Source organism: Symphodus melops, assembly GCF_947650265.1.
Source record: "Symphodus melops genome assembly, chromosome: 9".
NCBI classification, from domain to species: Eukaryota; Metazoa; Chordata; class Actinopteri; order Labriformes; family Labridae; genus Symphodus; species Symphodus melops.
This window is the reverse complement of record NC_136699.1, coordinates 14,534,721-14,551,541: the sequence shown is the minus strand read 5'-3', so window position 1 is coordinate 14,551,541 and position 16,821 is coordinate 14,534,721. Positions and strand designations below refer to the sequence as shown.

The following is a 16,821-nucleotide window of genomic DNA, read 5'->3' as shown; positions in this document are numbered from 1 at the left end:
TGATGTTCATCTGGGTCTAGTTGCACATTATATAAAAAGCATGCACTCACTGGCTGTTGGTCTGTGTTTCGGCTTTCTCTGAACCACAACCTCTTAAAGCGATTTCACACAGAAGGACATCGTAACAAGCTCATGCTGCTGGATATGAAAGAGGCATAATGTGAATCTTGCCCACACACTCTACATGCCCACAAAACTACCTGACAAATACATTAATTGAATGAGAGGATGACCTGAGATGATCTTTGAATAATATCTGCTAGTGCATTTAATGTATTATAGCCCATAACTTCTGACAAATATTTTCACAGAAACGTTCATATCCTCTCACATTCACACTGTCAGCAAACCGTTGCTGACAGTGTGAACAACAGTAAACAATGTGTTAAACTGAGTGAAACTTTTCTCACCTCTACACAAAATTTGAAAGTGTTTTTATTCATTAAACGAGAAACAAGAGGATTTCCTTCACTCAAGCGTGAACCATCTGTTATCTTTTATAGTTTAATACTTTTGGCATCGTAACTTAACATCACCTGAATATGTCACGACAATGTCAGAATCACCTGTTTTTTATGACAGGAAAATAAATGTTTAATTTGGGTTTAACTAAACTTCTCAAAAGCTAAAGTTCGCCAGTCTAAGCGCTGTTTTTTATACATGAAAAAAAATGTTACGATAACCCTGTGCCAGTTTTGTATTGAATTAAATGCTACATGGCCGACTGATCATTCAGTTTAAGCATCTTTTCAGTAAACTACTCCTGTATGGTTAATCATTTGTTTTGGTGGATCATGTTGGTCAGAAGTTCAACTGTGTTTCAACAAGGAGAAAAAAAGAAAGTCTAAGGTGGTTGTTTAAGGACAGTACAACTTTCATGGACCATAAACACATTTTTATTGCTCTATGTACAAGCTGAACGATTGTCCATGGTTGTCAACCTTTAACCAGGAACTATCAAACCAAAACCAATAACTTTTCTCTTTGATTAAACAAATAAATGCACATGGTGTCATCCTTCATGCAAGAAAAAAAAAAATCAGCATTCCTTCATTTCATTTAAACACAAGTCACAGAGCTCGAAAATAAAGTAACAAACCTAATCATACAGGGTTTGTGTGGTATTACTTATGGTAATACAAACAGAAACTAAAATATAGCAGACCTGAGGATCAAAGGTTTTGCAAAACACTGCTTGAGTCAGAACACACCCAAACACCAAATATAATAGACAGCATTGAGCTTTTACCTGCATGTGATTAAAGATTTCTTAAACATATTTCTCTAAACGAATACATGTTGCTTTTTACATTTACCTGTTTTGCATGTTAGCATGTTTAGTTCACAAAAAAGGCTAACTCTATTGTAACTCATGTTGTTTTAGACGCAAACGTCGTTCAGTCTGAAAAAAACCACAAAGGAAATGTGTAAATCTAAAAATAGGAAAAAAAGAACTTGATGGAGTTAAAAGATAAATGCATCGCTGGCTCAGAAGTGACAGACTTTTAGGTTCCATATGATATGATCTACAAGTAGATGACCTTTCTTAATTTTGAACATCACATTAGTAGCACTCAGCTTTCCTTTTTCTTCACTGAAGTTAAAAAAAGTGAATCCTTATCTTTTCTATGAATATAATGTTTCTCCTGTGTTTCAAACTTATCAATAAGCATTGTTGGATAATGTTGACGTGTGATCATTGCATTGATCAAATGCAGCATCATCTCTACATCTGCAACAAATAGAAATACTTTTGTTATACAGTAAGAGGCACAATTAAAATACATAAGTGCCTTAAAATACTTTTTCACAGATAAATGAAACTCTTTAACCTAACAATGAGAACAGGCTTAAAGTGACGACATGTGTCTGATTTTGAAAGACTGAAAACCAGTGTCTGAGTAAAAGCAGAAGTTTGGACATCATGGAAACAAAATGGAGACACAACATTTCTTTAAAAGCTTTCTTGGGGCTACAGAGCCTAAAGTAAAAAGCGAAGTATAACCCAACCCTATTACTTTGACGTTTGTAAAAGAGGCCACTGTGTATACATGTAAATACACATTAAAGACAATTTCACTAACTCTTTCTGTTGAGCACTTCAGAGCTTGTTCATGTCTGTCAATCATCTGTTCTGTAATAAAGTACATAATGTAAAGTGTGCCTCATTGATATTTACATTTTCACTGAAAGTTTACAGGATTTTTACGATGAAATAATTGTAAACATGCTAATAAATTAAAACTAGTACTGAAAATGCATCAAGTACAATTTAATATAAAGAGAGAAGGTAAACTGAAAATATATAACCATTATTTAAAGTTCATAAAAATAAGTCTATAAAAGCAGAGCTAGAATTCAAACTACCGAATTAATGTCAAGTACAGTAAAAATTATGAAAATGTTACGAATTCATGGCAACTGATGGCCATCAATGTGTCCTTATGAAGTCAAATAAAAATGATTATGAATGACCTTAAGAGTCAGCAGTCAGTGGTGCATTCTGTGAATCACCTGCCTTGGCGAACCTTTGCGTACACACAGTCATCTCCTGACGGCTCAACAGTCTGCCGAGGTCGCTCTGTAAACTTGACCTGGCCGTACTCCACCTCCATCTCTGCCCTTTGCTGCATCGGCTTCCCCTCCCTCGCCTGCCGCTGCACAATCTTGACATCTGCATAAGTTAAATCCTCATCTTCATTGTCTTCTGCAGAGAAAAATAAATAATATGCACAATCAAATTTTGAAATATGTTGGATGACAAAATCATAACTTTATAACTTTTGGTAATACACTGTTTGCTTTTAGCTGAAGGTTTGTTGGGAAGGCATACGCAATCTGCTTGTTAGCTTTAAATAATTACTGTAAGATGGAAACGCTAAAACACTGAACCTTTTTAACAAGAGAACAAGAGTTTGCTGATTCGCTTAATTTTCTCCTGGAAAAGTTTTGGCAGATTTTATTCTTTTGGACAGAGAAAAACTAGACCTGTTCAAGCCCAAACCCGTGCTATAGGCTAGTCTTTCTTCATAGCTGCTTGATAGATTTTTTACAAGTTGGACAGAAAAAAAAACAGATTTTAAAACCTTTAAAGTTAACTTTGAAGAAGAAAAATAAGTTATTTTTGCACATACTTAACAGGAAGATTAAATTGTTTTGAGCATAGCAAAGCTTGCCCCAAAACCTGAAACTAAAAGAAGCTAAACGTTCCTGCTGTCTTGTCATTAGAGCTGAAACGATTCCTCGAATAACTCGAATAATTCGATGACAAAAATTCATCAAGGAATTTTTTTCTTTGCGTCATCAAAACTTTGGTATGAGTATAAAACACGTTTAATGTAGCTGCAGCTACCTGCTCCTCTCTCTTACACAGACACTTCAGCGATAACACGCACACGTGCACACGCACACACGCGAGCGCGGCGTGCCCCTTTTAATTTTTAGTCAGCACACAGTTGATCCGTGATCCATACGACCCAGTCGGAATCACGTGATCCGGTCAAACGGTCGGCTTTTCTCCGTTCACTCTCTCCGTGTTTACAGCTAACATAACGATAGCAACATCCTCTCACAGTCTCTGTCATAGACGCGTCTATGGTCTCTGTAGTCTGTGAGCGCGCTGCAGGAGCAGACAGAGATACACTTTTAATAATGAACAGGCTGATTATATGAAATGTCTGATGTCTTCAAAGCTAAATCAAGACGGAATTTGTTTGTGGAATAATAATTTAGCAAATATATATTTAAAGTTTCTCAATTTCCTTATCTGACATAATGATTGATTCTGTGATTGATTCAACAGAACATAATGCTTTCTCTATTAAATGTACTGTAACAGATGTGTAGGCTACACAAAACACTATTGGCTATTTCAGCCATTAAAACGTGTTTGGCCTGTATTTTTCATCTACCTGCCGCCTTGACCAGTGAAACAGAAAGTGAATTTGGGACCCTGTCAGTAATATGGTGAGCATCATCAGCAGCTGTAGAGCAGAGGTGGTTGGCTGTAACAAGCAGGCGTTTCCATGGTAACTGCAAAGAAGCAGGTTTGTAGGGACGACCCAAGACGAGTTAAACCTTAATTAAGCAAAAGTATGATTTATTAGATTACTCGATTAATCGACGGGATATTCGATAGAATACTCGATTACTAAAATATTCGATAGCTGCAGCTCTACTTGTCATAATTATCTAATTATCTTTTAATTAATATAAGATTAAATGCATAACAAATAATTAAATTCTATAGTATAGTTAATAGCGAAACAGTACAAGTGTGTTGATAATGGAGTGTAGGCAGATTTTGAGTTTTTGAGTGCAGAGCAAGTCCCTCCAGTCAGAGCACAACTAAACTTTATCACTCAAGCTGAACATATGTGGTGGCTTCATGACTTCATATTTAATGTCTTCCAGCTAAATAAAATCCAGTAGGCCTAAGTGTAATGCTGAACATTATTTTTAGAAGAAAAAAGGACAGAGTGCAGAGGTGGGTCAAGAAAAAAGGGAAGTTATGTTCAGTACCTCGAGGTTTGTTCTCCTTTTTTTTGTGAGTATAGATGAGGGCCACTCCAACAGCCAACAGAATCAGCAGTGCAGAGAGCACGCCGACTATTATCGGTACATGGACTAGTAGAAGAGAAATCTTTGAGTTAGCAATCACTAATAGGGTTTTTTATGGAGAAAGACACAGATTAAAATGACAGCTACCGTAAATTCCGGACTATAAGCCGCTACTTTTTTCTCACACTTCGAGCACTGCGGCTTCTACTCCGGTGCGGCTAATGCATGGATTTTTTATGGGGGACAATGAGCTTCTGCCGCAAAAACATTTGACTTCGTCACGTCGGATCTTAATATCAGTCATTTTGCGCTTCATGCACGCACCCTCATCATGGAAAACACACGGAGAAATACATATGATGCAGCTTTCAAGTTAAAGGCGATCGACCTGGCTGTCAAAGAAGCTAACAGAGCTGCTGCACGTTAAGATGACACTGACAGCGACAACAGAGACTGAGGAAGTGAGTAATGAAGTCATTCTGAGGCAGTGAATGGATGGACTTTTTCTTGTGAAATATATTACGGTCATCTTTTTCATCAGCCGTGTTACAGACACCGTCGGCTAGGCTTCGTATTGTAACGGTTCATGTTGTAAAGTCAGTAGTTGATAATGTGTTCATAATTCCGATTATGTGGAGAGTCAGTGAATGCACCAGCGAGAACGTGTTGAGTGGCTGTATGAGAGAACGCTGGGGGAGAGAGTTGGATTGTTACGGCAAGTTATGTGTTGCTCTCTGTAAACGGCGTGGTCACGGCCGACAGTGATCGGGTTATTAAAAGTTATTATTTGAACGCTCTCGCCGTCCTTTAACGTCCGTACGGACGCTACAGTATTTGCGGATGTTACCGGTAGCCTACGTCTGTGTAAATAGCTCTTGTTATAGCGTGGACACCTGCGGCTTATAATCAAGTGCGGCTTATATATGTACAAATACATTTATTTACTTATTTTTAGCCGGTGCGGCTTATATCCAGGTGCGCTCAATAGTACGGAATTTACGGTACTTTGATGAGTCCACACAGGTATATATTTTTTCACTTACGAATGTACATGGGGTCTTCTGAGAATCCAGTGTGGTTGGAGGATGTGATATTAATAGAGGGTTTATTTGACACTGTGATGTCAGTCTCCTTACCCTCAGTTGGTGTTGGTGGACGACACAGTGTTTCATTAGTTGGAGGTAACCACTGTGATATGTATGTCCCATTCAGTAAGGTGCACTGAATCAATTTGAAGCCTGTGGAACAGAAACAGATCAGTGACTGATACATGTTCAAATATCACTTTGGGTCTTGTGTTTTCACTCACCACAGGTCGTCTTTTCTTTTCGGACAAGACTGACATGATTGCTGACTGAGCAGACCAGTTGTCCTGACACGCCTTGTTTCAGAGTGATATTCTGACTCTCATTATTTCCAGAGAGGAGCTGAGTGTGTGTCAGTGTTTGTCCATCCAGAGTCCAGCTGTACTGAGGACTGTCCCCTCCCTCAGAGGAACATGAGGCATTCATCTCTCCCTGGGACGAACACTCAGAGACCAGCTGAACAGACGACACAGGAGCTGAAAGAAACAGACTCAGATTCATTTTAATTCACATAATCATTATTGTTATATGAAGTTCCTAAACAGAGAATACAGAGAAACAGATGTGTAAAATGTCTGTCCAAATGACTGAGTACCAAAGTGGACAAAAATTCTTTTCACCTTGAATCGTCAACTGTAGAGTGCGCTTCTCGAAAATTTTTCCATTATTATCGTAGACTTGAAGAGTATATTTATCACCATCCTTCCTGCTCAGGTCATTGATCCAAATTGTTCCATTAATTGGAGTAAATGAAGAAGGATTTTTAAACAGATTGGTCACAAGCTTATAATTTATCCAGGAAAGTAATGTTGTTGTGTTTTTATTCAACTGGAATCTAAATATTTTTGAAGCATCGTCCATCAGCTGGAGGCCCACACTTCCTCCTAGAGCTCCAAAACATTTAGCTCCATTCTGTCTGCCATCACAGGTCTCACCACCTAGAATTAAAAAATAATAACTCATAATAGACACATTAATATCACAATATTGATCATTCAGTTACAGTTACACTAAATACTTGACATTGTTGTGTGCAAATAGGCTGTATTGAAGTAAATGTGTTCTTTTCAGAGCACATTTAGCAAATAGGTTAAAGACTTCATTGAACAGAGGTTTTAATAAAAGTAAATGCTCAGCTAACAGAGGTGTTTTTCTTGTATAAACTTTCTCATTTCATTAAGTAAGACCTTCTGATGTAGTCAGTTTAAAACCCATGATGTTTTCTTTCACAAATAAAGAACTTCATTGGAAATAAAAGAGAATTACACTGAAAGTTGATAGTACCATTGTTTTCCCATAATTCAGTATTGATTAAATGTCCATTGTTTTGCATGAAAATACTTCAGTTGAAAATTATGTATCTACTATAAAAAGCACAGTTGTCACACAAGGTTGTATTTTAAGCTCTAAAGTGACTCATGAAAAGAATGTCAGGGGAAAATCCACCAAAAAGTAAAACAGATATCAATAAAAATATGATTGACAATTTGACACATTATTTGTTTAACAACTAAAGTTTATTGACCTGAATGTTTTACCTCTTGATTAAAAGATCCTTTAAATAAAAGTTAGAATCATACAAAATGTAAGTTCTAACAGCCAAGCCTAAGTTAACTTTAACAATTAAAAGGTCATTCTTTCATATCTAATATTAGTCTCAAGTCTTTTCTCTCTTTTCCAAACTCATGAAGCCAGCAGACACAAAAAACTGAGAGGCCTCTTTTTCACAGAATATTAAACCTTCAATAAATGTGTTATTAGTTTAATTGTACTGGCTTACCATGAGAGGTGCCAAGCAGCAGCAGTAGCAGCATCAAAGGTCCAAACACAGCGTCCATGTCTCCTCAGTTTTCAGCCTCTGGTGACTCTCTGTCAGCAGCTTCCAGAACAAACTTTTCTACTTCACCTAAAAACAAATAATCACATTTACACCGAACTCAAATGTGTGTTTCAGATGATTAGCCTCAGAGCAAAATGTGTGAAAACCTTATAACAGAGTGTGTGCTGCTGTCTTAATCATTACATCGTTAAAGGAAGTGGTGTCGTTTTCACTTCCCTTTTAGCCAAACCAAGAGGGCCTTTTGTTGTGATGGACTGCCTGGAAGAGAAGGAAACATTCCTTCTTCGATCCGAAAGAGGATTTGAGACTCACAGCTGATGTTTGTAAGATGTCTGTATTCAAATATTAAAAAAACATTCATGTTATTTAACAACTGTATAACCTGGAATATCTTGATGTAATAGTTCCACACAAAATAGGGATCTAATACATCTCAAGTTATCTCTAAATATATCATAAGAAGTTCAAAGTATTTCAAATGTAGATATGAGATATTAACTCAACCTCTCACACTGCCCCTAACCCTCTTCTAATAGCAAGTGAACACTTCAAGAATATTTACAACAAACTGTATGTTCAAAAGGTTTAAACAGGGAGGTATTCAGAAAAAATGAATACAAATGACAAATAAATACGTTTCATATCCAAGGAAATATGAACAGATTGTTTCTCAATGGATGAAGACAATGGAGAATAATATAGAGATCCAATTTTTGAAAGATCGAAAGAATCATTTCAGGTGACCATCAATGACAATGACGGTCAAACGGTTTAGTTCTTGTAAATATATATACAAAAATTAGCTAAATGAATCAATCAAGTACACAGGAATTGGAGTTTCTATAAAATCGTTTTTACATTTGCATATTATCTGTATTATGCAGTTTGATTTACAGCAATATATTGGCCTATTTATAGTGTTTACATATACATTTGTTATAGGTTTATAGCTTTAGTCAAAGTCTTTTCTGTCTTTGCTGCTTTTGGTTTTTCATGTAGGAACTTTGCAGAAATGTTTTTTTGCTACTTTTTGAAAGCAGAAATATATCAGATCAATGTTTGTCATTTCTCAGCAGCAATGAAAGACATCAATAAAAGTCAGACTACGCCATGCCAAAGAACTAAAACATATTTCCTCACTTTGCTGTTGGCCCACAGTGACGTCATATTCTGACTCTCACTGTAGGTTTGAAGCTCACGTGATTATTACCCTCACACACGCTGTGTTGTTAGACTCTGGCGGCCTCTAGTGGCATCATGGAGGAAATAGTATTGGACGTTGTTTTCACCTCAACTGTTTAGCTGAATGAGGAAATAGCCTCTCCTCAGTGAACACACCTTAAAACAGATGATGTGTCTGTGTTTGCTTTAAATGTCAGCTGTGATTGTCAAGTCATTAACTTAGTCTGATAACTCAAAACTAATAAGAAGTCCCTCACTTCCAAATACTTTCAGAATTATTTTATTATCAGTCTCTTTAATCATGATTCAAACAGATATATGATGGCAATAATAATTGATACATAATTCAAGGCTGAAAAACTGAAACGTTTGTGCATCACTTATGAGGCCTGAAGTATGATGTTGAATATAAAATATCAAAAGATACTTTCAAAATGTATAGAGTTAGAAAGTCAGGTAATGATGTGAAATTAAAAAGATTTAAAACATAATATTAAATTACAGTTTCTTCTAAAAACATGTTGCCACTCGCAGCACTTTTGACTGCATTAATATTAATAAATTACCAGAACAAACTCTCACTCACAAAAGGACAGTTTATTCTTTCAGTTGAACTTTTGGAAAATACAAACAATTTTCTTTTTTTTTTGTTTTTATGTGTGAACTATTACTCATTTACTTAAAATGTTGTGATAAATTTGTCGGTCAATACAAGCATTATCTACACAAGCACATTTTACTTTAGGCAGAAGTGAAATGAAGTTAAAATACAAACAGATTATTATTCTTTTTTTAATCCAAACTCTATTTCCACATTTGTAAAATTAGATGATGCAAATGGAGCTGGTGAGAGTCAACACAGAGAGTTAAAGTAGAGATGCAGATCATCTCATTTCAATGTTTTCAACAGAATCATTTTCATACTCTATCGCCTCGTGGTCTGCAGAGTCCTCCGCTTTCTTCAAGTCATTTTTCTTATAAGCAAAGTAGACAAAAATCCCAGTTAATATCAGAAACACCAAAGCTGCTCGCAGACTGCAATAGGGCAGGAAGAGAGCTGTTCGGATAAAGAAACACAAAAATGAAATGTCAGGGTAAAATTTAGATATTGTGGGTCATTTCTACTCATGTAGTTATTGTATGTGTTGTAGGTAAAGGGTTCTTTGGATGCTTCAATGTCAGTCTCCTTACCCTCAGTGTGGTTGGAGGATGTGATAATAATAGCGGGTTTATTTGACACTGTGATGTCAGTCTCCTTACCCTCAGTTGGTGTTGGTGGACGACACAGTGTTTCAATAGTTGGAGGTAACCACTGTGATATGTATGTCCCATTCAGTAAGGTGCACTGAATCAATTTGAAGCCTGTGGAAAAGAAACAGATCAGTGACTGATACATGTTCAAATATCACTTTGGGTCTTGTGTTTTCACTCACCACAGGTCGTCTTTTCTTTTCGGACAAGACTGACATGATTGCTGACTGAGCAGACCAGTTGTCCTGACACGTCTTGTTTCAGAGTGATATTCTGACTCTCATTATTTCCAGAGAGGAGCTGAGTGTGTGTCAGTGTTTGTCCATCCAGAGTCCAGCTGTACTGAGGACTGTCCCCTCCCTCAGAGGAACATGAGGCATTCATCTCTCCCTGGGACGAACACTCAGAGACCAGCTGAACAGACGACACAGGAGCTGAAAGAAACAGACTCAGATTCATTTTAATTCACATAATCATTATTGTTATATGAAGTTCCTAAACAGAGAATACAGAGAAACAGATGTGTAAAATGTCTGTCAAAATGACTGAGTACCAAAGTGGACAAAAATGTTTTTCACCTTGAATCGTCAACTGTAGAGTGCGCCTCTCTAATTTTTGTCCATCCTTATCGAAGACTTGAAGAGTATATTCACCACCATCCTTCCTGCTCAGGTCATTGATCCAAATTGTTCCATTCATTGGAGTAAATGAAGAAGGATTTTCAAACAGATTGGTCACAAGCTTATAATTTATCCAGGAAAGTAATGTTGTTGTGTTATTAATCAAGTGGAATCTAGATATTTTTGAAGCATCGTCCATCAGCTGGAGGCCCACACTTCCTCCCAGAGCTCCAAAACATTTTGTTCCATTCTGTCTGCCATCACAGGTCTCACCACCTAGAATTAAAAAATAATAACTCATAATAGACACATTAATATCACAATATTGATCATTCAGTTACAGTTCTAACTAAATACTTAACATTGTTGTGTGCAAATAGGCTGTATTGAAGTAAATGTGTTCTTTTCAGAGCACATTTAGCAAATAGGTTAAAGACTTCATTGAACAGAGGTTTTAATAAAAGTAAATGCTCAGCTAACAGAGGTGTTTTTCTTGTATAAACTTTCTCATTTCATTAAGTAAGACCTTCTGATGTCGTCAGTTTAAAACCCATGATGTTTTCTTTCACAACTAAAGAACTTCATTGGAAATAAAAGAGAATTACACTGAAAGTTGATAGTACCATTGTTTTCCCATAATTCAGTATTGATTAAATGTCAGTTGTTTTGCATGAAAATACTTCAGTTGAAAATTATGTAACTACTATAAAAAGCACAGTTGTCACACAAGGTTGTATTTTAAGCTCTAAAGTGACTCATGAAAAGAATGTCAGGGGAAAATCCACCAAAAAGTAAAACAGATATCAATAAAAATATGATTGACAATTTGACACATTATTTGTTTAACAACTAAGGTTTATTGACCTGAATGTTTTACCTCTTGATTAAAAGATCCTTTAAATAAAAGTTAGAATCATACAAAATGTAAGTTCTAACAGCCAAGCCTAAGTTAACTTTAACAATTAAAAGGTCATTCTTTCATATCTAATATTAGTCTCAAGTCTTTTCTCTCTTTTCCAAACTCATGAAGCCAGCAGACAGAAAAAACTGAGAGGCCTCTTTTTCACAGAATATTAAACCTTCAATAAATGTGTTAGTAGTTTAATTGTACTGACTTACCGTGAGACGTGCCAAGCAGCAGCAGCAGCAGCATCAAAGGTCCAAACACAGCGCCCATGTCTCCTCAGTTTTCAGCCTCTGGTGACTCTCTGTCAGCAGCTTCCAGAACAAACTTTTCTACTTCACCTAAAAACAAATAATCACATTTACACCGAACTCAAATGTGTGTTTCAGATGATTAGCCTCAGAGAAAAATGTGTGAAAACCGTAACAGAGTGTGTGCTGCTGTCTTAATCATTACATCGTTAAAGGAAGTGGTGTCGTTTTCACTTCCCTTTTAGCCAAACCAAGAGGGCCTTTTGTTGTGATGGACTGCCTGGAAGAGAAGGAAACATTCCTTCTTCGATCCGAAAGAGGATTTGAGACTCACAGCTGATGTTTGTAAGATGTCTGTATTCAAATATTAAAAAAACATTCATGTTATTTAACAACTGTATAACCTGGAATATCTTGATGTAATAGTTCCACACAAAATAGGGATCTAATACATCTCAAGTTATCTCTAAATATATCATAAGAAGTTCAAAGTATTTCAAATGTAGATATGAGATATTAACTCAACCTCTCACACTGCCCCTAACCCTCTTCTAATAGCAAGTGAACACTTCAAGAATATTTATAACAAACTGTATGTTCAAAAGGTTTAAACAGGGAGGTATTCAGAAAAAATGAATACAAATTACAAATAAATACGTTTAATATCCAAGGAAATATGAACAGATTGTGTCTCATTGGATGAAGACAATGGAGAATAATATAGGGATCCAATTTTTGAAAGATCGAAAGAATCATTTCAGGTGACCATCAATGACAATGACGGTCAAACGGTTTAGTTCTTGTAAATATATATACAAAAATTAGCTAAATGAATCAATCAAGTACACAGGAATTGGAGTTTCTATAAAATCGTTTTTTACATTTGCATATTATCTGTATTATGCAGTTTGATTTACAGCAATATATTGGCCTATTTATAGTGTTTACATATACATTTGTTATAGGTTTATAGCTTTAGTCAAAGTCTTTTCTGTCTTTGCTGCTTTTGGTTTTTCATGTAGGAACTTTGCAGAAATGTTTTTTTGCTACTTTTTGAAAGCAGATATCTATCAGATCAATGTTTGTCATTTCTCAGCAGCAATGAAAGACATCAATAAAAGTCAGACTACGCCATGCCAAAGAACTAAAACATATTTCCTCTCTTTGCTGTTGGCCCACAGTGACGTCATATTCTGACTCTCACTGTAGGTTTGAAGCTCACGTGATTAATACCCTCACACACGCTGTGTTGTTAGACTCTGGCGGCCTCTAGTGGCATCATGGAGGAAATAGTATTGGACGTTGTTTTCACCTCAACTGTTGAGCTGAATGAGGAAATAGCCTCTCCTCAGTGAACACACCTTAAAACAGATGATGTGTCTGTGTTTGCTTTAAATGTCAGCGGTGATTGTCAAGTCATTAACTTAGTTTGATAACTCAAAACTAATAAGAAGTCCCTCACTTCCAAATACTTTCAGAATTATTTTATTATCAGTCTCTTTAATCATGATTCAAACAGATATATGATGGCAATAATAATTGATACATAATTCAAGGCTGAAAAACTGAAACGTTTGTGCATCACTTATGAGGCCTGAAGTATGATGTTGAATATAAAATATCAAAAGATACTTTCAAAATGTATAGAGTTAGAAAGTCAGGTAATGATGCGAAATTAAAAAGAACAACTCAAAGCATAATATTAAATTACAGTTTCTTCTAAAAACATGTTGCCACTCGCAGCACTTTTGACTGCATTAATATTAATAAATTACCAGAACAAACTCTCACTCACAAAAGGACAGTTTATTCTTTCAGTTGAACTTTTGGAAAATACAAACAATTTTCTTTTTTTTTTGTTTTTATGTGTGAACTATTACTCATTTACTTAAAATGTTGTGAAAAATTTGTAGGTCAAAAGCATTATCTACACAAGCACATTTTACTTTAGGCAGAAGTGAAATGAAGTTAAAATACAAACAGATTATTATTCTTTTTTTAATCCAAACTCTATTTCCACATTTGTAAAATTAGATGATGCAAATGGAGCTGGTGAGAGTCAACACAGAGAGTTAAAGTAGAGATGCAGATCATCTCATTTCAATGTTTTCAACAGAATCATTTTCATACTCTATCGCCTCGTGGTCTGCAGAGTCCTCCGCTTTCTTCAAGTCATTTTTCTTATAAGCAAAGTAGACAAAAATCCCAGTTAATATCAGAAACACCAAAGCTGCTCGCAGACTGCAATAGAGCAGGAAGAGAGCTGTTCGGATAAAGAAACACAAAAATGAAATGTCAGGGTAAAATTTAGATATTGTGGGTCATTTCTACTCATGTAGTTATTGTATGTGTTGTAGGTAAAGGGTTCTTTGGATGCTTCAATGTCAGTCTCCTTACCCTCAGTGTGGTTGGAGGATGTGATAATAATAGCGGGTTTATTTGACACTGTGATGTCAGTCTCCTTACCCTCAGTTGGTGTTGGTGGACGACACAGTGTTTCAATAGTTGGAGGTAACCACTGTGATATGTATGTCCCATTCAGTAAGGTGCACTGAATCAATTTGAAGCCTGTGGAAAAGAAACAGATCAGTGACTGATACATGTTCAAATATCACTTTGGGTCTTGTGTTTTCACTCACCACAGGTCGTCTTTTCTTTTCGGACAAGACTGACATGATTGCTGACTGAGCAGACCAGTTGTCCTGACACGTCTTGTTTCAGAGTGATATTCTGACTCTCATTATTTCCAAAGAGGAGCTGAGTGTGTGTCAGTGTTTGTCCATCCAGAGTCCAGCTGTACTGAGGACTGTCCCCTCCCTCAGAGGAACATGAGGCATTCATCTCTCCCTGGGACGAACACTCAGAGACCAGCTGAACAGACGACACAGGAGCTGAAAGAAACAGACTCAGATTCATTTTAATTCACATAATCATTATTGTTATATGAAGTTCCTAAACAGAGAATACAGAGAAACAGATGTGTAAAATGTCTGTCAAAATGACTGAGTACCAAAGTGGACAAAAATGTTTTTCACCTTGAATCGTCAACTGTAGAGTGCGCCTCTCTAAAGTTTTTCCATACTTATCGAAGACTTGAAGAGTATATTTATCACCATCCTTCCTGCTCAGGTCATTGATCCAAATTGTTCCATTAATTGGAGTAAATGAAGAACGATTTTCAAACAGATTGATCACAAGCTTATAATTTATCCAGAAAAGTAATCTTGTTGTGTTTTTATTCAACTGGAATCTAGATATTTTTGAAGCATCGTCCATCAGCTGGAGGCCCACACTTCCTCCTAGAGCTCCAAAACATTTTGTTCCATTCTGTCTGCCATCACAGGTCTCACCGCCTAGAATTAGAAAATAATAAGTCATAATAGACACATTAATATCACAATATTGATCATTCAGTTACAGTTCTAACTAAATACTTAACATTGTTGTGTGCAAATAGGCTGTATTGAAGTAAATGTGTTCTTTTCAGAGCACATTTAGCAAATAGGTTAAAGACTTCATTGAACAGAGGTTTTGATAAAAGTAAATGCTCAGCTAACAGAGGTGTTTTTCTTTTATAAACTTTCTTATTTAATTAAGTAAGACCTTCTGATGTCGTCAGTTTAAAACCCATGATGTTTTCTTTCACAACTAAAGAACTTCATTGGAAATAAAAGAGAATTACACTGAAAGTTGAAAGTACCATTTTTTTTCATAATTGACACATTAATATCACAATATGGATCATTTAATTCTAATTAAATATTTATCATAATTTTCAGTATTTGCAAATACGCTAATTATCATGTGAAAAATTCTTAGATTTGTCCCTAGCCTATCTACAAACCCCCCAAAATGAGGAAAGTCCTCTTTGTCTTTAGCCTGCTCCACTTTTTAGAAAATGTTCTGCCTCTGACCTCTGAGACGTATTGAAAATAAATAACATCAGCATGTAAAGAGAAGTTCTAAAAATATAAATATAGTGTACATCCAAAACATTTTTCCTTCAATTTATACTTGAAGTAACTAGGTTTAATTAAATTTAGTACATCTTTCAGACAGTAAAAATACAATGAATAGTTTGATTTCTTCCTTTTATGTTTCATTAAGGTGAAAAATGTAGATGATTTTTAACTCGGTTTTAGAATTTGCTTCATTCAACACAGCAGGAAGCAAGAAAAAACATAATTTCTTATAATTGCAGAGCTACACCATCACTGACTGATGAGTAAAGGTTCACACTCGAAGTCATTTTATGCTTTAGAAATCAGAATTGTATCAAACTATGCTTCCTTATAGTCACAAAATATACATTGTGTCATCTTAAAATCATGAAACAAACAAATCCATGTGAAATGGTACAAGAGTTTACCATGAGAGACTCTGAGCAGAATCACAAACAGTCCAAACACAGCCTTCATGTCTCAGATGATCTGGAGAAGGTGAAAAGGCTCAGAAAAATAAATGTGTCTTTATGTTCACGACATTCATGTGCACTGTTTAGTGGTAAAGATCGTCAGCATGTTGGAAACTTGTAGATCCTCAAGAGAAACCACCAACAGTAGTTCTCTATTTTCTTCTTCCTCCTTCTCCAGCAATAACAACATAAAGACATTTTTCGGGACTTTCATGAATAAATGTAATTTATTTACACAGTACTGCCTCTGCTTCAAATCAAAACAATGATGATACGTTTTCAGCTAGGACTCTATTTAGTGTTTTCTTTTGCAACATTCTTTCTATTTTTTATTTGGCTTCTCAATATCTTTGCATTATGCAATCTGTGAAGCCTCTGAACCAATGACAGTTGTCACAACGAGTTGAAAATACTCCAAATGTTTGTCATAAGAGACTATATTAAAGTTTTAAAGGAGTGGATATCAAATGTTGAAAAAACACTTCGTAAAGTAAAAAAAATATGTATTGAAAATAAGTGCTGTACCTTCAACCACAGGTAGTTCTTAACATTAGCTGAAACAAGCTGTAACGTTCATGCTAATTAGAATCAAAGTAAATTGGAGAAACCTAGAAATGTGCATTCAAGACTTTTTGTAGATTTTTATCTGTTGGTACAGGTAGCCAGGAGGATTAGACGTATGCAGCACTGCAACAGGGGAGGCTTTTCTAGTAC

At 35.8% G+C, this 16,821-nt stretch overlaps 1 protein-coding gene across 2 annotated transcripts; it reads right to left on the bottom strand.

Moving 5' to 3' along the window:
• Positions 1-873: 873 nt before the first annotated feature.
• LOC306829547 (uncharacterized protein) lies at positions 874-16,221 on the bottom strand. 2 transcript variants are annotated; one of them, XM_079352628.1, is made up of 8 exons: positions 16,063-16,221; positions 10,497-10,814; positions 10,101-10,352; positions 6,266-6,583; positions 5,870-6,121; positions 5,697-5,798; positions 4,522-4,626; positions 874-2,707 (listed from the first exon to the last, which is right to left on the bottom strand). In XM_079352628.1, exons 1-8 carry the CDS (start codon positions 16,109-16,111, stop codon positions 2,511-2,513), a joined length of 1,593 nt encoding a protein of 530 aa, XP_079208754.1. In that variant the 5' UTR covers positions 16,112-16,221; the 3' UTR covers positions 874-2,510. The 2 variants fall into 2 exon arrangements, with proteins under 2 accessions (XP_079208754.1, XP_079208755.1); XM_079352629.1 differs by lacking the exons at positions 10,101-10,352; positions 10,497-10,814; positions 16,063-16,221 and adding an exon at positions 7,426-7,655.
• Between the last annotated feature and the right edge of the window lie 600 nt (positions 16,222-16,821).